At 36.2% G+C, this 23,271-nt stretch overlaps 1 protein-coding gene across 7 annotated transcripts in view; it reads right to left on the bottom strand.

Annotated features, from left to right (window-relative positions):
- The window catches only part of SHTN1 (shootin 1), a 98,277-nt gene that overhangs the window by 39,809 nt on the left and 35,197 nt on the right, over nt 1-23,271 (bottom strand). For all 7 annotated transcript variants that reach the window (XR_011532660.1, XR_011532680.1, XR_011532677.1 and 4 more), the window contains 7 exons: nt 19,028-19,196; nt 17,069-17,166; nt 14,973-15,054; nt 11,576-11,670; nt 6,085-6,231; nt 3,789-3,942; nt 1,714-1,813 (listed from right to left, as the gene is read on the bottom strand). Coding sequence is in view for 3 of the 7 variants with exons in the window: in XM_008514524.2 (XP_008512746.1) it covers nt 1,714-1,813; nt 3,789-3,942; nt 6,085-6,231; nt 11,576-11,670; nt 14,973-15,054; nt 17,069-17,166; nt 19,028-19,196 (845 nt within the window). In the remaining 4 variants the exon portion in view is untranslated. The remainder of the gene's footprint in view (nt 1-1,713; nt 1,814-3,788; nt 3,943-6,084; nt 6,232-11,575; nt 11,671-14,972; nt 15,055-17,068; nt 17,167-19,027; nt 19,197-23,271) is intronic.

The raw sequence follows: 23,271 nt of genomic DNA, 5'->3' as shown, positions 1-23,271 counted from the left end.
CTACATTCGTTTCTCAGTAGGACTGTAACGTGTTCTTTGGGAAAATATTCTATTTAGGTTATACTTTACGTTTAATTCTAAGGGCTCTCAAGATTTCTGAGACTAAAAATTAAAGGCCGACAGCAAGATTACAATCGCTTTTTAATAGTTCTCTCTCCCTCATCGAGAGAAGTGACCTTTCTTATCAGCTCAAAATTTCAGACCTTATAGAAAGATCAAAGAGACGAATTTCCTATTTTAAACGTCAAATTCAAAATATCTCCTACAGATTTAGCTACCCAGGAGAGAAAGAATTTCAAATACCTAAAATTCTTTCAATTGACTCTTCGATGGATCATGTGCAAAAATTATTTTGCCTTAACTACTTCAATGGCTTAAAGTAGATTGTGTCATACCCTACTCAGTAAGAAAAACTAATGAGATTCTTTTTAAAAGGCAAAGCACCATTTTCCCAGTCATGTGGGAGGAACATGCTACACATTCTATTCAGATGAATCGGCAAAGATGCAAAGTAGGAATAAATGGCCTCTCTGTGTGAAAGGATTAAACAAATCACATGAGTTAATAAAGGTAAAAATCTAGCAAAATTTTAAATCTCATTTGTTCAAGAATAAATTATCCAGGAACAGTTAACATCATGACACGAGGAGGTAAGCTGTCACCATAGCAAGTAGCTTGTCTTATGAAATTTCAGATAGTGGCATGAAGAACCACAAAGGTGGCAAAATTTTCTCTAGATCTCCTGGGGTATATGGTGCTTTATTCAGGCACTCAACACCATCAAGTCACCTTAGGCTTCAGAAAAAGTGAATTCTTGTCTGCAGATATGATTTCCTGCTGCAAGAATTTAAACATAATTTCTTCTTCTTATGAAAGGTTTCTCTCTCAGCATTATTAAAGGTTTAAATATGAGATTAGGGATACAAAATAATTAGTACTTTTAGTTTAATCACTAGTTTATAACAATTAGTACTGTTACATTTTCATTTAGTTTAGTACCTTTATTTTTAAAATAATTGAACAAACTAGAGCTTTTCAAATTCAAATTAGTGAGAGAAAAAAGATGAAAACATTCCGAAGAAACTCAAAATTCCTTGGTCTTCCAGTTAAAGGAAATCCTAATGTCATGGACTGAAATTTTATAACTGAAGGATGAAACTATATGTATGGAACTGAAGTTTAAATTTTTTTGTGTGTGTGTGAGGAAGATTGTCCCTGAGCTAGCAGCTGTGCCAATCTTCCCGTGTTTTATATACGGGACGCCACCACAGCATGGCCTGATGAGCAGTGTGCAGGTCCACACCAGGATCCAAACCCATGACCCAAGGTCGCCAAAGCAGAGCGCATGAACTTAACCACTACACCACCGGGCTAGCCCCTAAAAAAACTTTTTTAAATGTCTAGCTCCTGGGTTTGAAACATTCACATGGAATCGGAACATCTACAACAGAAGAACACTTTAGGCCACAAGAATGTCTTTCCCGGGTGTTTTAAGGCCCTTTCCATATATCTTTTATAAGAAGAGAGTAAAACACTGGCCTTTAGAAAATTTTCTGAGAGAAACACCAGCTGATATCTTTCATACTTTTTACCACCCTTCTAGTGATGCAATCTAAGCCAGTATTTTGAAACAAGGATCCCAGGAACATAAACTTCGGGTCCTCTGACAAGGGGTAACATTTGACGCAGAGCAGTCTTCCCAGATGTGCTTACCGGATAGGATTGGGAGGTGGAGGGGGAAGCGGTGGAGGAGGAGGAGGCGGTGGAGGTACTGAATTCTCAGACTGGTTCACCCGTTTCTGGAGTTCATCAACTGCACAGAGAGCAAGCAGTCGGAAAAGAGCTGAAATGAGCAACTTAACACCTTCTTTTACATGTAAAGGAAAAACACAACCTCTCTCAAAATCAAATTCTTTTTTATTAAGGTAAAGTTAGAAATTTCAATATGAATCTACAGAACTTTTTCAACTTCTTATCATCCAGTCTACTACCACTCATGCAAGAGAGGCCTTACATATGTTACGAGAAAACATTACCATTTTTTACTCCATATACAACTACAGAAAAAAAAAAATTCAAGACAATGGCTGGATGGGTGGGAAGTAAAGATTGAGTAGGTTGAAGAAATATTTGTTAACAACAGAATATACTACTCAAACACTAAGAAATTGGTAATACTTGACTTTTAAAGTATATAGACCAAGAATTAATTTTAAAGATGACATTTAGTAATGAATTTTAATAGCATACTTTCCTCTTCCACTTAATTTCCTTCAAAAACTACAAATCCTGGAGTTCTTGATTTAAACCAAATTCAGACTCTCAAATGTTTCTAACTCAGAAACTTTTTGCTCTTTCGAAGAGCATTCTGGAAGTATAATCTATTCATTCAGTTCATTCAAGACATTAATGAAACAGGTATTTACTAAGCACCAACAATATGAAAGGACCTATGCTTGGTGCTGTTCAAGACAAAGTATCTGACGTCAATTTAAATTTAAATTTTATCACGGATGCAAATACTTCAAATATGGAATCTAATGGGCTATATATAGGTACTAAATACTGTTGGCACCCAGGAATAGCTCTGCCTCTCCACAGCCATTCCACTTTCTCCACGACTGACTGTACCCTCAAAGATCTAGCCAATTGTTTTTACTCTCAACACTTAAATAAGCAGTGTGGATTATCCTCTCCAACACCAAGAATCCTCTAGTTATTTCATATGCATTTGTCTCTCTCTCCAAAGGGAGTCTGAGTTCTTCAAGGACAAAAGGCATGGTTTCTTTTCTTCTATATTTCTTATAGAACCCTAGGGTAAGGCTGGGTACACACACAGTAGATACTAAATAAAACATGTTCAAAACCGAATCTCAAATACCTCTAATGTCTACCCCCTCCATGTATAATAAAGGTGGCTTTGGCTACAGGCTGCCCTGATATACACAAAAAAGAATGGAATATTTCTTAATTTTAAATAAATTGAAAAAAAATAAATTGTAATTAATTTCCACTGCGGATTAGAAAGTACTGAATATTTTTTAAAGGAAAAAAGCCTACTTGGTTCTTCTATACAGATTTCAAAATTCTAGTATAAAATTATCCAAAAATATCTGAAGTGAATACTGAAGCTGTTATAAAGGAAATACCTGCCTCCTTAAATTACCTACCTTCCAACAGAAACTTATTACTTATCCCTGTGCAATAATCTAACTCACACATTCCTGTAAAGCCTTCTACAGTTGAATGAATAAATCCTTTGATTTAAGTATCCCCTGGTGTTTTAAAAGTTTTTCCATTTAATATATATATTGTTGCCCATTTTATTGTTAGGTGTGACATTCAAAGTATTATCATGTATATAATTAAACACCAAAGATGAAGGTAGTAAGAACCCCAAAAGTTTCTTTTTTAAAATGCACCTAAAACGAATAAAATAAGTTCTTAATGAACACTCATCTCTAAAGCCTTGAGAAATGCTGAAATTTTTGGTCTTCCCATATTAAAGGTATCTTTCTGTATTTTTTCTGTCTCTTAATGCTGTATGGGATAAGCACTCACAAAGGCTCTGAATCCAAAAAAGAAGTTTAAATATTTGTCGATCATTTGATTACAGCAGCCATTCCACTGAACTGCAACAGTTAGCAATGAAGGAATTTAAAAACAAATCTTGGTAATTTTCTACAGCATTCAGTAAATGTTCTGGATTGAGTGTATGCCAGGTTTTGTACTGGGCATGAGAGATTCACAGATTAATAATAAGACAGTAGCCTACTCAATGCTTTTACCGGAATGCTTTAAATTTCTGGCTTTCTCCTCAGAATTCTGATATTTCGATTCCAATTCCTTTTTATCTTCTTCTAGAAGCTCCAGTTGCTGTTTGAGATTGTGGATCTCTTTGTGCAGTGTTTCATTTTCTAGCTGCTCTTGTAATTCTTTGACCTAAAAGTTATACAGAGACTTTTATGATATAGTTTTTCCTTTGTCGAGGAAAATAAAGGGAAAAAATTAACGTTTCCCTTTTACTTTGCACTTCATAGCAAAGAGATTCCAATTCATCTTAAATACCACGCAAATTCTTGGATACAGATAATACCTAAAATCATTATCAGCTATTTGATTCAACATAAATTTATTGGAGACCTATGTCCCAGATAATTTAATTTTAAACATGAATTTTAAAAAAGTAAAATAATACCTTAAAAATAATTTAAAATATATTAATATTTTCATACCTATTTTCCAGAGAAAAATTTAAGTACTATTAAAAACAACCCTGGGGAAACAACTTGGTAACAAGTATCAACAATCTTAAAAAAAAAGAAAGAAAGGAGGAGGAAAGTTCCTTTGATTCAGTAATACTACTTTTAGAATTTGTTTTAAAAAAAATAGACAAATGTTCAAATATATTCACTAAAGTGTTCATAACAGGGAAACACTGGAAATAACCTAAATGTCCAGCAATATTGTTGATTTAATAAATGACAGCGTGTTCATTAAATAAAATACTATATAACCATTTAAAATCACATAGCTCACTATACAGTGACATGTGAAGATAGACTACCAATTGAAAAAAAATCAGGTAATAGAACAGTATGCATGGTATGATTCCACTTAAACTATAGTCACAAAATTATATATTTATATAAAGTTTCAATATGCACCAAAATATGGGATTCTGGGGTAATTTTAATGTTCTTTTTAACTTTCTCTGTATTTTTAAAATTTGTTTATTAGAAGAATTATATGTTATTTTTATAATCATAAAAACAATACAGCTGTGTTTAAAAGACTGCTGAATCTGCAAGGGAACTCACAGACAGGTAAAAAATATTTTAAACCACACACATGAAAGATTATACAGAATAACTGTAGTTATAGTGTAGCAGCTTTAGAAGTACTGATTGCTATAATTTCATTCATAACTTTAATCTTCAGGACCTCTCCCACTACCCCAGCAAGATATACACACAACAATTTAGTTCCATAGGTTCTGGGCATGTGCTATTTACTAAATGAGTGAACCAAAGGAACAGGACTTTTCAGAAACAAAAAATTCTAGCATAAGCTAAATAAAAATAAACATTCTTTGATGCTCTCTTTATTTTGAAAAGGTAATTCCCGCATATGAGGACAGAAAAAAATTCTTTCCTTCCTGTCTATTCCCCAGTCCTCTTTCCCAGGGGCAACCACGGTTGCCACCTATTCATCTGGAGATGCTCTAGGAATACACCAACATTTCTTACTGAGGAAGAAATAATCAACGCTACCTCACAACCAACTTAGTAGAAACTTCAGAACTTTCAAGGATTAAATGTCAATACTGTTGCTTAAAGAGACTTCGACAGGTGATGATAAATAGCAGCTAACAGCCTTTCCTTCACAAAGCAGGTACATTGTAAGTAGCATAAATATTGATGTAATTTTTCTTAAGTGGTTTCTTTAACTTGAAAGCCTTTGTTCCACCTCTTCGCCTCTCCTCCCCTCCCGCCTCCTCCTTCTCACCTACCACGATGACTACCCTTTCCGCCTAGCATACAGAGGTAGGCTGCGTCAGCTGGAATAGCTCCACTCAAACACGCTGAAATAACCACTTAGGATGTCTTTAAACATACACATTTGTGCAAGTTTACAAAATCAGAAATTTTCTTTAAGCGAACAATTGCTACCAGCACAGACTTCTCCTCCCTCTTTGAATAAAATCTATGCTCTCCAACACGCTCTCTGAGACTAATACATTCTCCTAGTGTATGCAGTCTCCAAAAAACACAATGAATTCACAGGTTTCCAAACTGGGCATTATGTGCATTATCCAAGCTCTTTTTGAGTTTTCTCTCTTTCCCTCACTTCTTCTGACCTTTTGGACAGTTTAAAGATCACTATAAAGTCTACAATAGCGCACTATAAATTTCACACACTAAGTTCCTTTGACAGTTATTTTTTTCTAAAAGGTGAAGAGACTGGAAAGACTTAGTAACTTAGGCAAAATATGGAACTGTAAGTGACTGAACTGACTCCTCTCATTCTGAATGTGTGTGTGTGTGTGTGTGTGTATTAAGACTCCAGAAGAAAATCTGTTACCTTTTGCTGATGTTGAATTCTCTCTTCTTCAAGGAGCTGGGTGAGTTTTGCATTTTCATCTAAAGCTTTCAAAAGCTGTTGGTCAGGAGCAGAGTTCTGGAGCAGAAGGTAGCTTTGTCTCTTGAGCTTGTTTTGTTCAATGAACATCTGCAAAAGTTAATTACAAAAACGTATATACCGATCAACCTCACATATCTCCTCAACTGAAACTTGAGCAAAAGGAAAGGATGTGGAGCTTTTATTAAGAAGTTAAAGGCGATTTCTGAATTGTATAGTATAACAGTTTCGGAATGAATGACGGCTATTTCATTCATTCATAAGTTTCATACAATCTCCAGTACCGTTACCCCAACAAGGTATACATACAATCACTTAGTCCTATACTTCGGTTTTTAATATTTTATAACTGCTTTAAAATACATTAACACTAACAGTAGTAGCTAATATTTATCAAGAACTTATCTTGTGCCACGTACTCTATTAAATTTTTTATACACATCATTTTAATCCTTAAATCAATCCTACGAGTTAAATGTTTCTACTACGAATAGCTGAAGTGCACTAAACATTATGTAATAGATATGGTGGTAATCATTTTACACATATCATATCACCTGATCCTTAGAATAACATGGTCAAGTAGATACTATTACTATCCTATTTTCACTAATAAGGTAACTGAGGCTCAGAGGGGTTAAGCAACTTTCCTAAGGACACATATAAGTGGCAAAACCAGGATTTAAACCCCGATCTGACTGATTTACAAACCCAAGCTCTTAACTACCTGGGTAACCTCCTTTCTCTGCTGTGTATTAGACCCAATGTTTTGTTTTAAACAGATTAGTTTTTCCCTAGTAATGAAAGTAGTTAACAGTAGGAGGATAAAAAGAAGGGAAAAGGTATATTAATATTTATTGAGCACTTTATTAAGCAATTTACATACATGATTCATTTAACCTTCACAACTTTACATGAGTGAAACAACATTATTTTCTATTCGCCTGTTATTCCTTTTCCTAATACCCTACAGAAGTTAGCCAATGGGTGACTCCAAGCATGAAATGTTTTACAAACTCCAAAATTAGTCCCATTTTATAGTAGACTTTACATTTTCAGACTCTTAACAGCATTTTAAAGTGAAATTTACATTCTTCTTCCAGCTGACTCCTCTTTCAGTGTAAGAAGGAGAGGTATAGAGACAGCGTGAATGAACACGTGTGTGCATGTGCAGAGTGCCAGGCTACCGAAATGTGAGACCAGAGGTGTCAACATACTAGGGAAGGGTAATCAATATTCATCACAGCATCTTAAATTTTTTTTTTTGTAAAGATTGGCACCTGAGCTAACATCTGTTGCTAATCTTTTGTTTCACTTTCTTTGTTTCTTCTTCTCCCCAAAGCTCCCCCTCCAGTACATAGCTGTATATTCCAGTTGTAGGCCCTCTGGCTCTGCTGTGTGGGACGCTGCCTCAGCACGGCTTGATGAGTGGTGCTAGGTCTGCGCCCAGGATCCAAACCAGAGAAACCTTGGGCCACTGAAGCGGAGTGCCCTAACTTAACCACTCAGCCACAGGGCGGGCCCCAGTATCTTAATTTTAGACCAATGGTATAACCGAAATGAGTTATTTCGGGTTAGTATTATTATTACAGTAATTTCTTTTTTATATATTTTTCTCTCTTAACAGTTAACTGGTTGGGGTCCCTTGCTGGTGTCTTAGGAAATACCTCAGAGTCAACATGAAAGGCTTGCTAATAGCTGCTGAAGTAAGTGAGGTTCTCTGGCTTTCCAGCAAGCGAGGCCTTACACCAAGAGTGCTCGGCGGCCAGGAGCAGGCAGAGAGGAGGCAGGCAGTGGGCAGTGACCTCAGCAGTAAAACAACGCAGGGCACAAGCTGGCATCAACGCGGAGGGTGGAGATGCCACTCACTGCACCAATTCTCTGCGCTTTGGTTCTCTCGGGGAAAAAGGATAGTTCCCCTTTTCCATGCAGCACTCCGGAAAACTTGCTTACATGATTAAAAATTATCTCAATTTTGCTATTTTAGAGAGAAAAGAGTAAAGACTATGTCTTAGGAACATTAATAAATGTGAATTTTCTTTTGCAAAACCCAGTAACAATCTCTAAATAGTAATAAGATGAAAAGAACAGATAGAAAAGAAATTCCTTTAAATAACAACGGTAACGTGAAAAAAATTACTCATTAGACTGCCTTTCCTAGACTTTAAGACACTAAAATAAAATATCCTACATAATGCCTTTCCAAAGATGTATCTAAAGAAAATTCAGTACCAAAATGCTAATAAATCTGGTTTTTAGCTACAGTAAGAACTTGTTGGTCAGAGTTATGAAGCTGTTCTATTAATAGACAAATAATATCACATGTACCAGAATTTCAGAGAAATTTCATAACTCATTTCAAAGAATGAGAAGAAAATCTTTTGTCATTAATATATAATTCATTCTCTCCAAACAACATGAAAATATCATCTGAGTTGTTTGGAAAGAAAAAAGAATTGATTACATAATACTCTCACAGTACACTGGAACTACATATTGAACAAGGTATCCACACCTTTAAAAAAGAAAAGAAAGGGGCCAGCCCAGTGGTGCAGTGGTTAAGCTTGCATGTTCTGCTTCGTCAGCCTGGGGTTCACTGGTTTGGATCTCGGGTGTGGACCTATACACTGCTTGGCAAGCCATGCTGTGGCAGGCGCCCCACATATAAAGTAGAGGAAGATGGGCATGGATGTTAGCTCAGGGCCAGTTTTCCTCAACAAAAAGAGGAGGATTAGTGGCAGAAGTTAGCTCAGGGCTAATCTTCCTCAAAAAAAAAATAAAATAAAATAAAATAATAAAAAGTAAATAAAAAGAAAAAAGAAAAGAAAAACTTACTGAATATTAACACAAATATACTAAAAAAATAGAGGAAAGTCATTTAAAATTGAAATTATGTAGAAGAAATACAAAAACCTAACATACTTATGAAGACAACTGGCTGTTTCTTCCTTGTTGAGGGGGATCATGTTTTGGTTTTTGTTCTTTAAATGGACAAGTGGGAGTAGGAGTGGAGGAGAAACTTTCGATTTTTACTTTACACATTTGAGAACTGACTGTATTTTTTACAAGGCATATATAGTCCTTTTGTTATAAAAAATATAAAGTAAATTAACTTTAAAAATTGATTTCTAAGGGGGCTGGCCCCGTGGCCAAGTGGTTAAGTTCGCGCGCTCCGCTTCAGGCGGCCCAGCGTTTCGTTGGTTCGAATCCTGGGCGCGGACATGGCACTGCTCATCAAACCACGCTGAGGCAGCGTCCCACATACCACAACTAGAAGAACCCACAACGAAGAATATACAACTATGTACCGGGGGCTTTGGGGAGAAAAAGGAAAAAATAAAATCTTTAAAAAAAAAAAAATTTGATTTCTAAGGCTTTAGACTGTAAGCTCCACAAGGACAGGGATCCTATTTGCTTCCTTCACCATGATATTCCCACTATCAGCACAGTGTCTGGCTTAACCCGTTTGCTGGCTGGACTAAGAAACAAAATGTAAAAGAGGGGTACTTCTCTTATTTGTGTGTGTGAGGAAGATTGTCCCTGAGCTAACAGCTGTGCCAATCTTCCTCTATTTTATGTTGGATGCCACCACAGTGTGGCTTGACAAGCGGTGCCAGGTCCATGCCCAGGATCCGAACCTGCAAACCCCAAAGTGGAGCACACGAACTTAACCACTCTGCCACTGGGCTGGCTCCAGAGGGATACTTCTCTTATTAACCCAAGTCATATACCTTTTAGCAGTAGTTATCTGTTGAAAACCTGCGAATTTGTAAACCATGCAAACGGGAAGATATACTGGTTTTAATCCAGCTTTATTTTAAAAAATCGTTTTCTTCTCACTATTGTGTAGATCAAACTTAAATACTGTGAAATTACTGAGCACCCTTGCAAATATTTATGCTACCAGTAACATAAGTGCCAGAGCTCTTGCTTTCCTTCCTCAAACTTCTATCTCCTCTTTCTGGGCTAATCTGTCAGCATGATTGTTTCCACTAACCACTACCAAGTGAATGGCAGAGGAAACCATTCATTTTCATTTTCTAAGTGGAATCTTGCTTCTCCCGTCTATCTCCTATGCCACTACATGGCCTTCAAGTTTTTCTTTGAGCTGCTTTGTATTTTAACATCATTCTACAAACAACAGATGGAGAACTGAAAATGTCTCTCAAATTAAAACCCTGGCATTTGGGTCAAAGTTGGTCAATCTTTTCAGTTTTGCAATAGAGTTGTCTTCACATCATCTCCACTCTCCCTCCCCCTCAACTGTTTATTCCGTTCCATTATTTACATTGCTGCAGCTTTTTCCAAAGGGCTCTGACACACCTCAGTTCTTTCTTCTTTATTCCAAGCAATAAGGGAACAGTATTTACTCACCTTTCATTAAACTCTCTGGATGAAATGAATCCTAAGATTTCAAATCAGATCTTCTTGGAGTAAACCTTTTGTAAAGTTCTTTGCTACACAGCTACATTCAAGCACAGAAAGACTCCTGCACAAAAGCGTACCTTGAGTTTCAAATGTCATTCCCATAACCCCATGCTTTGTCTTCCTTCCACACCTTGAATACTTCCACCTAAGAATGTTTTACCTTCCCTTAGCTACTTTCCTTCAACCTTCAGTATGCATACAGATTCAGAATTTTTATACGTGATGAAAATCTCATGCGGATCAGTTCCACTTCCATGAGTTGTGACGGTTCAGCCAACTGGCGTCTCATCATTTTCCTGGAAACCAGTCCCAGAGCCAGAGAATACCCAGTGACTACATGTCCACAAAGGTAAGCCAGAACACAAGAAGCTCAAAGCTTATCTCTAACATGAGAGGAAACTCATTACTCTGGTGAAAGGCTGAGATAATGGATGTACAACATGGCAATGTTCCACAGCAAGTGGAAGAATCAGCTCACACGAGAGCACTGTATAGAAGCTGAAGAGAAATACTAATACCACAATACTGTTATTCGAGATGGCAGATGGAGACGTAACCCAGATTCTTAAGGCTACTTGAAACATACAAAAATCTTGTGTTCAAGCTGGACTTTCCATGACAAGTTATGGGTATCCCTAAATATAGTTCCTTTCCCCTATACAGCATTTTATAGTTTACAAAAGACTTTTTAAAATCGTGCCATTTGTCTCTAAAATCCTCTTGGTTAGACTGGTATCATCACCCATTTAACAGATGGTGAAAGTGAAGCCCTAGGAGGCTAAGGGACTGCTCTAAGGCGAGACAACTAGTAACTGACTGCAGTGCACAAAATCTGAGCCCAGATCTTCAGACACCAAGTTCAGTAACTGGATACTAGTCCATAGCCTCCTCTCTAAATCAGCGGATCCTTAATCAAAGTAACAAGTTCTATTCAACCTCAAAAAATATTTTGTCATCTGCAAAGTTTTTAAAAAAATAAAAAACAAGGTCCCTGCAAGATACTTACCTCTTGTGCAAATGACTCTGCTTTCTTTCGAAGGTCCTTCTCCAGTTCCAAGTTTACTTGCATTTCCTCATACTCTTCTACTGCTAGCATGGACACTGAAGACGACAAGGAATAGAAAATGGATGATATGTCACACAGATTATCAGGACTATGGATGGAAAATAGTGTTGAAAAGATTCTTTCAACAGACATACAAGCACCCTCATCCATTGCTCGTTAGAATATAAATTGATAAAATCTTTTTGGGGGCAAGTTGCAATGTGAGTCAAAAATCTAAAACTATTCATAGTCTCTGACTCAATTCCACTTCCAGGAAGGTATTTATTCTCATGAACATATGCAAGGATGCTCTCTCTGCATCATTGCCAAAAAGAGTGAAATAATCTAGATGGTCTAACATTGAAGGATCAGTAAAATATGGTATGTACAGGAAATATTATTATGCCATCAAAATTATATTGAAGAAGCATATTTACTTAACGGAAAGACATTTATGATAAATTTTTTAGAAATTAGTTCACTTTTATTTTTTAAAAGCCACATACAAAACACACCAACAACGTATTTCACAGAAGAGGAAACATGTGAAAGGCCAAAAAACATGTGGAAAGATACTCATCATCATTAGTAATCAGGGAAATGAAAAGTAAAAACTCAGATACTTTTTTATACTAACCAAAGATTCAACAGGCAAAAATTAAGAAGTATACCATATAAAGCTTGAAGAGGATACAGAACATTGGGAACTAATACACTGGTTACATGAGTGTAAACTTACAGATCTACTTAAAAAGTAATTTGGCATTATGTAGTAAAACTAAAGATAAAATTTTACCTTTGGCATATATCTTCATGAAACTCTCAGACATGTACACCAAGAGACACGCATAAGAATTTTCATAACAGCCTAACTTAGGTCAGCAAAAAACTGGAAAAAACTCAAACGTCCACCAACAGCATACTGGATAAATGAATTCTGGTATAGACATTGAATTAAATGTTACACAGCAGTGAAAATAAACGCACCACAGCAATGCTCTCCTACACAGACGAACCTCACAAACATAGAAAGTTGCAGAAGGACATGTGCAAAATGTTATCATTTATATAAAGTTCAAAAACACCCAAAATTAAACAGTATGCTGTTTAGGTATATATAAGTATCTGGCAAAACTGTAAATAAAAGAAATGATAAAAATCCAAGGGAGGAGTATGACTAGAGAGGGATGTTCAGGGGCTTGTAAGGTACCAATGGCTAAAAAGATATTTATATTTCTTCTGCTGGTATTTTCTTTGTCTTCCATATATATTATAAACACATTTAATAAATAATTTAATGTATATATAGGGTTTAAGATTGGAAGAATATACACTGAAATGTTAGTGGTGCTTATCTCTGGACTGTAAAGGTTGAGATTTTTTTCCTTTCTCTATATGATTCTATACTTTCCACCAAAAAAAGTATATTATGCTTTTATAAATAAAGAGAAAAAAATACGTAAGTTATTTTCAAGGGTTCCCACGTTTACAAAGAAGAGAAACAGCTTTGGATCCAGGCCCAGAGTCAGAGCTTTGAATTAAAGAACCACTGTCGGACAGACACTGTCAAAGAGAAAGTCCTGTCAAATAAAAGCAATACGAATTCTTTGCTACTTTTTTGACATTTTGTGGCCTACTTTGTTAAATAATGATACAGACAGCACAGAGGGAGTGATGACGCCATTACAAATTAGGCACAACAGAGGTAGATATCACTCTAGCCTCTCCATCTGCTTCTGGCCAGCACTTTCAATTCTGAGCTGAGTCATATCAATAAAATCTTTTAAAAGGCTCTCTTAATGGCTGTTTTCATACAATGTTCCACCAGGGCACTTCAGTCCTAACTGACTAAGGACTGGTTTGCTGAGTAATAACATAGAATTTCAAACTCTGTACTGTAAATCTACTGACTGCCTCCTCAGAGGAAAGACTAATAGTCTTACTCAAGTAAAGCAATATAAGTGGTGGTTTGTGATGTGAATTATAGGTCCCTGAGAGCTAAATGATTTTCAAACCTATTAAAAAAAGAAATTTCATGATGAAAACAAAGAAGACAATGACTATCTGAAGCCTCGGGCAAGATAATTGACTCTAGTTTCTATGTCCAGAACACTATAATAAAAAAGTGAATTTTGACATGTCCTGGCCCTTTTTACTTGGATTCTGAAAGAAATTAGGTTAGTCCTCGTCATGTATTTATTTATATAATCTCTCTCTCCTCCTCGATAAGGGGCTCTCTGAAGGCAAGAACCACGGATTAACCTTTACAGAACCCTCTGTTACTAGCACAGGGCATCAAGACCAAAAATTCTTCTACACCACTTCTGTCTTCTTAAATGTAGAAAGAGTTGAGGAAATGTTATAATCTAGTGCATCTCCCACACTTAACTACAAGGTCCTTTATCTACTTAAAAATCTCAATACATGAATGATGCAAAGATGGAGAACCGTAACCAGTAACAACAGGGAAGGCCCTGGGTCTGGAAGATTTCCTTCTACTGTTGCAGCTTCTGAACTAGGAAAGAGAATGGCTGAGGGAGAAAAAAAGCATATAAGTCACCTTTCTTAGAATTATGTTCGCAGAACTGTACTCTGGCATCATTCCCTCGTCTTAAACCAGGGGACAGAAGGAGCCCCATGAGACTTGATGCTGTGTTTTACCACAAGGATGGTAGGATCAAATTACAAAGTTTTCTCTAAAAGTAGCCTTTGGGGAAATTTCCTTCTCACTATGAGACCAAGTCTGCTTCTCCTGATGGAGAGATTCATTTTTATGTGATTCATATCGGTGATCATGCATCTCTCGTTACACTGGCCCCTAGGCTAGCTCACAGCCAGATTTCAGGCACACACGTAGGAAATGCGCAAGACCCTGGAGAAAGTATGCACTTTGTAAATCAATATACACTCTTCCTTTCCCTTTGTCCTATTTTCCACATCCTCTTAATTTAAAATTTTATCATACCATGTGGCACGTATTTATGTAGATATCCTAATCTCTCCTGGATTGAAGAGAGGTTTACTACACAACCTACCAAATATACAGACACTGAGGGGATGGCCCATATGGCCGTGGTCCCAGGATATATGTAGGACATAATAGTATTTAGGTTTGAAGTTTCAAAATGAGTGGGGTATGAGTTCCCCAAGTGAAAGCACTTTTAAATATCCAGGACTCTAAGATGGGCGATAAAATAACAGGAATGAGAGCAATTCATTGCTACAAGTTAGGAAAACACAACAAAGGAGAAGATTCTTGCTACAAGAACCTTCAGGCACAGGTATAAAACAACATAAAATACATGTAAACAAAATAAAACTACGTATGTATTTGAGAAAAGAGACTGGAAACACATACCTCGATTGCATTTTTCTAAGACTTTTCTCTGTTCAAGAACTTCTGAATTTAAAACATCTTTTTCTTGTTTAACTTTATTTACCTAAAAATGTGAGATTTTGAGGGGAGAAAACACCCAAAATTATAACATGACATATGGCGATGTGTGATACTCAAATTGCTATTCAACTTTCAAATGAAGTTACAATTTAAACCAGTAATTGGCTTCACTGTGTTAGGCTTTTATTAAAGCGCTTCTTACAGCCTCAATGGTGGCTCTTTAAGTTGGAATGTACATTTGGTAGAGAACCTATTTACATATTCCAAATGGCATTGGCATTGGTCCTTAAACATGGACGTGTTCTAGCTGCCCAATGTAAATAATTGATATTTTTAATGCAAAAATACAACCAAAGAATACCCAGAAAATACATGAATCATTCAGTCAGAGATCTAATACTCAATTTTGGTATTCATTTTAAACGTTGATGACATTTGGCTTAAGCAAAGCATACATGAATTTTTAAAATAAAAAATACTTTCAACTCTGAAGACTTTTGGCTTAAATAAAATACATATGAAAGTCTTCCCCCACCAAAGCTTAAATTTCTGAAATAATTTTTGGCATCTATCAATAGGAGAAGAGAATATCATAGGACAGTTAAAAAAAAAAAAAGAATAAAGCTACATGTTTCAGGATGGATAAATCTCAAATGCATTATGTTGAATAAAAAAAGTATGTACGTTTACATAGTTTAAAAATGCTCAGAATACTATGTACTGTAGTAAAAACATAAATACACGCATTGGAATGACGAAAACAAAGCTTTTGTGGTTTGTTTGGGGAAACAGGGCAGGCATTAAGGAAAAAGCAATTAGGGAGACAGACACAGGGTTTTCAACACTATGTTAATGTTTTACGTATTCAGTTAGATAGCAGGCATACAGATGTTCATTATTTTGTTTTTTATACTTTTCAGATGTCTGAAGTAGTCATAATAAAAATAGCTTCTGAAATCTTCCAATGACACCTCTAAATGGGAGGGGAGAGAATCATCAATAAATAATCATAACTGAGGAATAGAGTGCATCAAAATATGTTTCTTATCTCTCTCCTGTGGTTACACTCAAGAAACAAATTAAGATAATGGTCCTCAAAAGGACTCTGAATCCATCAGCACTTCCAAATAGTCTATGAACTGATTTCTTTTAGTGTAAACTATATTTTTGTTTTTGGTTTAAATTAGTAACTGGTATACACTTTCCAACAGGAATGCCATTTCCAAAATATCATCGCTCTTCTTCCCATTCATTATGATGTTTTGCTACAATAAGTAGAAGCAACTGGGGCCAGGAGGTTGGTGAACACTGCTTTCCAACCTTTTTCACACTATGTCCCTTCAGAAAATACTAATATGTGCCTGGGAACTGAGGTAACTGGATGAGGCAGCTCACTGAAGGGATCAATACCTTGGCATCCTTGTAAGCCATCTGAGGGACATCAAGGTGCTACAGCACTTGGGTTGGGAGGCTCTGGGCTACAGAATCTGAGAACCATTGACACAAGTTAAATGGAGATTGCAAAGGCAGCTCCTTGAAGCCTCATGTAAAGAAAGACAATTATGTACTCCTGCTCTGAAAGATAATTCAAAAGGAAAAAGAGAAAGATTCTCCAAATACCCACTTGAACCATTCTACCATCTATCATATGGGCCTGTGTTGGAGGTACACAGGGTGATAGTCTTTCTCAACTGAGCCAGCCATCCACTGGAGAAGAAAAAATCCTCTTCACCAGCAGCAATAAAGGGTATGACTTAAACTGCACATATCATTCTTACAAATTTGCTTCACATAGCGAAATATGAGGGACAAAAGGGAACACGTCAATGCTATTTTAGTGTTTCATTTATTAAGCTAGGTAGTGAGTATATGAATGTTCATGAGCGCATTATCTATACCTTATTGTATATCTGAAATAATGGGGAGAAGAGAAGATTAAAATTGGTACATAGTTCTCACATCAGAAATTAGCTTCCAACAGCAAGTTTTTAACTTAGCTAATGCCCAAACACCTTGAAACCACTAGAGGTCTTGCCTCTCAGGCCTAAGATACATACTTCTTCAATTACTTCTACGAGTTTGCTCTTGAGGTTTTCCAGTTCAATGGCTAATATCTTCTTTTCCTCCTGAACAGATACAATTTGATCTCGAAGTTCTGCATTTTTAAAGAAAAAATAAGGGGGAAAAAAACCCAATACAAAAACACTTACTTTTAAAAGAAGAAATCAATCTTGTCAAAAGAACTGAAAACGCTAGTGCACATGCAGCTTATAGTCAAGGTTATTTAACATTTAAAAGGAAAATGAAGAAGCAAAGGACAATGGAAATCTCACCTCTATGTCCCCCTACATAGCCACGGTTATCAATTATTTCATATCAGGCAATCTCACTATGTTAAATGTACCAGATCATGTTTTCTTTGCATTCTATCTAGAATACTATTTACATTTTAGAAGTAAAATTTTTTAGAAAACTATTTACATTTTAGAAGTAAAATTTTTTACCTTTTCATCAAAACAAGTTAAGGCTTTGTACTAATTTCTTTCTTATTTTATAATGGCCATGGGCTCTTATCACGATACAATATACACAAACAATTGGGCAGTTAATAATTTGGAGATTTTGATTTGAAGAGAAACATCCTGACTTGCTGTCAATTTATAGCCATTAAACATTATCTGAACTGACTCAAAATATAATCTATTTGAAAAATTCTAGTAATTTTCTCTCCAGAGTTGTGGGTGTTTTGTTTCTTAATTTACTTCATATTTCTTACTACTGGGATTTAATGAAAATATTAGCAACCAAGTGCAAAAGCTTCTGTGTTAGACTTAAGTTACTTCTACCACTCAAACGTTAAAAAAATATACATGGATTAGCAGAGGGCACTTAAACTTAGGGCCGAGCCTACGATTCTGCCACCTAGTTTTTAACTTAGTTTTTAATTCTTACCCTTCTCCAAGAATAAGAAACCTGATATATGGTTATTTATAAACTAAATCAAACTTGTACATGAACCCAACTTGAAAGAGTTCTCAGAGACTTATTTCAAAATCACTGTCTCCACTGGCTGGCTATGGAACAAGAAATCATACCGTTCGAGACCTAAAAGAAGGGAGAATTATGAAAACAAGGAAATCCTTCAAACTTCCCTTCCTTCCCAGTTTGGGGGAATAATAAGTTTAATATTATTATAATTTACATAATTATACTAATTATAACATATTACACAATATGTAGAGAAATATTATTTTGCCTTAGGTTAAGGGAGTGGAGAATCAGGTAAAGATGACTTTCTTTATCCTTTTTTCTTTAGACTTTCTTTATACTTCCAACTGAAGTTTTATCTACCAAACAAACTAATCAGTATTGCTTTTGACATGTGTGATAAGCCAAAATGCCCCAATAGTTATTTGAGACAAAAACTGCTTTTCTAATCTTTAATAACGTATATATATTTTTATGAATAAATTAATGTGTTTTTAATAGATGGATCATGTGATCTTGCCTTACAGCACTACTTGCTGACCAACAGTTGTTTAATACTGCATCTTGCTTATAGCTCACTGCCTGAATCAGACAGGAAGTTCTTTGAGGGCAGAGACTAAGCAATTTGGCGAGGAATCTTCCAGAGATTCTAGAGAACTAGACTAACAGAAGGTGTTAACTAAATATATTTTTATTCATTCTTTCCTTCTCTTAACAAAAATATCTTAAAACATAAGTCCACATTCTTAAGAAGTTTATACACTAACTGGCTGTTTCTGTCAAGACAATGCTTTCAAAAGTGCCTAATCCAAAACAAGAAAATAAATCATAAAGCACAAATGTTATACCCTATCATGACTCTCAACCAGGCTACTCCCTAGGACAATTTATGAGAATTTTTTCAAGGTAGGACTCAGGCATCAGTATTTTTTAAAGTTCTCATGTGATTCCAATCTGCAACCAGGATTGAGAAGCATTATGCTAATAGGAGACAAAAATATGCTCCCTAATTAGGCCAGGAGTCCTACCTTTGACTTGCTTCTGACACTGTACCGAGACACAAGTCTCAGCAGCACCGTCTGGCTCTGTAGTTGAATCTTCATCATCAATATTTATCTCTTCAGTTATTACACCTGGTCCCAGCTTGGCCATATATAACATGCTGATTCTTTTCAATGTTTTATTTTCTTTATTTAGCTAAGGCAAAATAGAACAATGGTTATTTTAACAGCAGTCAAATGAGTATCTTGGATTTTTAAACAATAGACAAATTAAGTGTATTTTTGTCTTACATATTCATCAACACTCACAGCAAGAAATAACAAGAAGAGTCATTAAATAAGGTTTTATTTACACTTGTTAATATTAAACTTACAACTTCAAGTAAGGCCTGATGCCTGGATTACAGCCAGCAGCATGTGAAAATGCTATTTACAACTGATAAGAAATTAAGAAGGATTAAGATAAAACATCAGCATAGATTAAATCAAGTTTCAACTTATTCACAGTCATTAATAGTCTTAATTAAGGTACTTCATTTCAAGCAAATACTTTTTTGGATGCTGTGCTGTAAGCACCTTTTAAATGTTTGTTTGCCCAGCATTCCCTCTTTTCTGGACACTGTCACTCTTCCTCATTGTTCCACGTAATTTCTATGGGAACAAGCCATGTTCCTCCTAAGCATACCCTATTCCTTTGGCCTCAGCTAATTAGTCTAGGGGTTAGGCACATGACCCAAGCTTGCTCAATCGAATCCCTTCTCTAGAAATTTGGAGGCTGGAACAAAGAGATGAGTTTCTTTCCCTGTGTCTGGATGTAGAGAAGCTGTTGGCAACCACATTCCACTACTGAATTGAGGGATAGAGGAAAGTAGCCTGTAGCAAAGCCAAAATGGAGCTGACAGTAGAGAGAGGCAGAGAAAAGCAATGGAGATAGGGTTTACCACAGGGTTTGAGTCCATTCCTGAAATGCTTCCAGCTCACAGATTCTATGGGATTCTCCAATAGCCTTTTCTTAACAAATTTCTACTTTTTTTCCTTTTCTTGAAGCTAGCTCAAGATGTGTTTCCACTAACTGTACACAGAGTTCTAATAACGCACAACAGAAGAAAGTTCAAGTTATGTTTCTATTACTCTATAAGAAGAGTTCTAATTCCTAGCAGAGGAAAAGGAATCATAATTCATTAATGTATTTGCTATTCTCTGACGCAGAAATGAGTTGGTTTTTAGTTACAGTTATCGACTACCATTACCTTCTTAGCTCATGTGTTTATGTGCATATAAATGTTAGTACAAAGCACACACGAAGACTAAACTTGGTCCAAAGTCCACAGAAGGAAGATATGGTTTTGCTTATGTTTTCTCTTCTCAAGACTAAAAAGCAAAAGGTCTTCCCTTAATTCAGTATGTGAAAGTATTTAGCAGATTGATTTCTCTAGGATAAAAGGTAAGATAGAGAAATGCAAACACATAACCTTTACTAAGGGCCACCGGCCATTATGACAAGTTATGAATGTAATAATTGACATTGGAAATAAATACAAATGGAAATATAATTCATGGTAAATCTATCTGCCCTTCCCTACTGCAAACTTTACACCAGAATAAGATGTTTAGTTTGGTATTTGTCTGGCTTTGGTCCTTTATCTGTGATCATAACCGGGACTCTTCAGGGCTTCTCTCAAGGAAAGCTCAACCCATTTCAATCTGGGAGATCTGATTCTTACCCCAATAACATGGAATCTAAATATATCCCAAGTAGCATGGTCTGGAGCACAAGAGGGTTCCCTGACCTCTCTGGGGCAATCAGGAAGAATCTCTCAGAAATGGCCATGAACCCTTCCATGGATTCTTCCTGGGAAGGCTGGCGAGCTCTAGGCAGGGAATCACAGTCCTTTATTCCCTGTCTCCAGCCCACAGCTCCAGATTCTAACTCCTATACTACATTAGAGGATCAGGGATAAGATATGAGGCCCATGATTTCCCAACCCCTCTTCCTTAAGATGGAAAATTTAAGTAAACACTGTTGTGGGTTCTTTGAAACATGAATGCTACAGTATGGCACTAGAAGCTCAAGGACCCTTCAATTCTCAAATGATGCCATCTTTTCTGAATGTGACAAGAAAATAATTTAAGAAAAAAGTGAAAAAACTCAAGACTTCATTTGTAATTCTGCCTCTAAATATTTAAATTAATAGTTTCCAACTCTGCACATTAGACTCTCTAGAGAGCTTTTAAAAATCCCAATGGACAGAGCCTTGCCAGATCAAAATCTCTGATAGTGGGGCACTGCATAGTACTTTTTCAGAGCTTTCCAGGTGAATCTAACGGACATCAATGCTAAGAATCACTGACATAAGAGTAATGCAATGCTGTGGTACACATTTCTATAAAATCAGTGTAGCAGAGTTAAGAACTCAGCTCTGCAATCAAATTCTGTCTCTGCCTCAAGAACTAACCTAACCTTTCAGTGTAGCAGTTTTCTCATCAGCAAACTAAGGATAAAAATAGTCTCTAGCCCATAATATGAAGATCAAATGAGACATTACATATAAAAGGTTTACGAAGATTAAATGAGATGTTATATAAAAGTGTTTAGTATAATGACTGACATATAGTAAAAGTTCAGTAAGTTAGCTACTAACAAAAGAGGTTTAGTTTGTGTGTTTAATTTTCCTTTGGAAACCATTTATTAGCTAGTTTTCTTCAACCAAGGTATTAGTCTATGCACTTTTTTCTTCCTCCAAGACACTCACGAGAAAAAGAAAATACTAATTTTTGCCACTGGTGCTTAATACATCCCTTCTCAGCCACTATCACAATAATACTTAATAAGCTGACAGTTAACAGTTCTCCCTCAAAAGAGTTTAACATCTCCATCAAACCGGCCACCAGACCCACCAGCTACTGTCTGGCTGTGACGCAACTACTCTATTTAACAAAGTTACAAACTCGGAAAAAAAGGGAGACAGAAAATTTCAAGTCTTCTCTGAGATACCATTTTCATATTTTGAAAGAAGAAATATAAGATTTATGTACGTGAGATCTTATGACCATACTAACTGAACATTTCTGAGAACTCTGCATTCACAAACCTTGGCTAATTGCAATTAATATTCAAGTTATAAGGTTAATGGCATGCTATTTGTTTTCTGGAACCCTCTAGGTCACAAGGCAAAAATAAATCTTTCATAACCCTACAGTGACAGAATCTTCTCCTACACTCAAATTTAAATAGCTCTTCTACTGGGCACAGTGTAATGAATACTTGAAGATGCAAAATAAGCAAGTTAAACAGACTTGGACCACACAATTTAAATAATTGGTCTATATTTATCAGTTTAACTTACACATTTTAGCAAAATATCTACACTGGCTTTTAAGAAAATTATGCAGTCAAATTACATCATAAGAATTAAACATTCCATTTGTCATTAATTTGAGAGCAGATTTAGGAAAGATTTAGAAGATTTAGAAAAAGAAGAATTAAATCACAAAGTTTGCTGCTCAGAAAATGTAGCCTACTTTAAAAGATGACAGCTGATACCTAAATCAGGACGTACGATTATCATTTATAACGAAGCCTCCAAACTTTGTATTCCAAACTACAGTATCTTCCACATCCAATAAACACATCTATTGTGTTTGTTTGAATAGGTTTTTTGGTTTGTTTTTTATTCCAAGCCCCATGAATTCAAATTGTATCCTCAAAAACAAACCAAATGTCCATTTTCAAAAAGGCTTCTTAAAGAATAGACAACTAACTGTATAAGTTAAGGATCCTACTGTCAAGACTAAATTGTAAAAATGACCTTGGAGGGCCAGCCCGGTGGCGCAGCAGTTAAGTTCGTACATTCTGCTTCAGTGGCCCTGGCCCGGGGTTCGCCGGTTTGGATCCTGGGTGCAGACATGGCACCGCTTGGCAAACCATGCTGCGGCAGGCATCCCACATATAAAGCAGAGGAAGAGGGGCACGGATGTTAGCTCAGGGCCAGTCTTCCTCAGCAAAAAGAGGAGGATTGGCAGCAGATGTTAGCTCAGGGCTAATCGTCCTCAAAAAGAAAAAAAAAAAATGACCTTAGAGAATAATAAACTGGTTCATACCCAGGGATGGCTGTAACAGTCACTTGGCAGCTCTTTCAACATATACATGCCTGGGCCACACTCCTAGAGTCAGTGAGTCTGGGGTATTCTTAAAAAATCAACCCTGGTCAACTCTGAGATTTAGGAAAAGACATTGTAGCTCAGAGAGGTGACTACAAAGTCACCCATTA

This window comes from Equus przewalskii, chromosome 1 (assembly GCF_037783145.1).
Source record: "Equus przewalskii isolate Varuska chromosome 1, EquPr2, whole genome shotgun sequence".
In the NCBI taxonomy this organism is placed as follows: domain Eukaryota; kingdom Metazoa; phylum Chordata; class Mammalia; order Perissodactyla; family Equidae; genus Equus; species Equus przewalskii.
The sequence above is the reverse complement of the archived record's forward strand: the minus strand, read 5'-3'. Positions and strand labels throughout refer to the sequence as shown.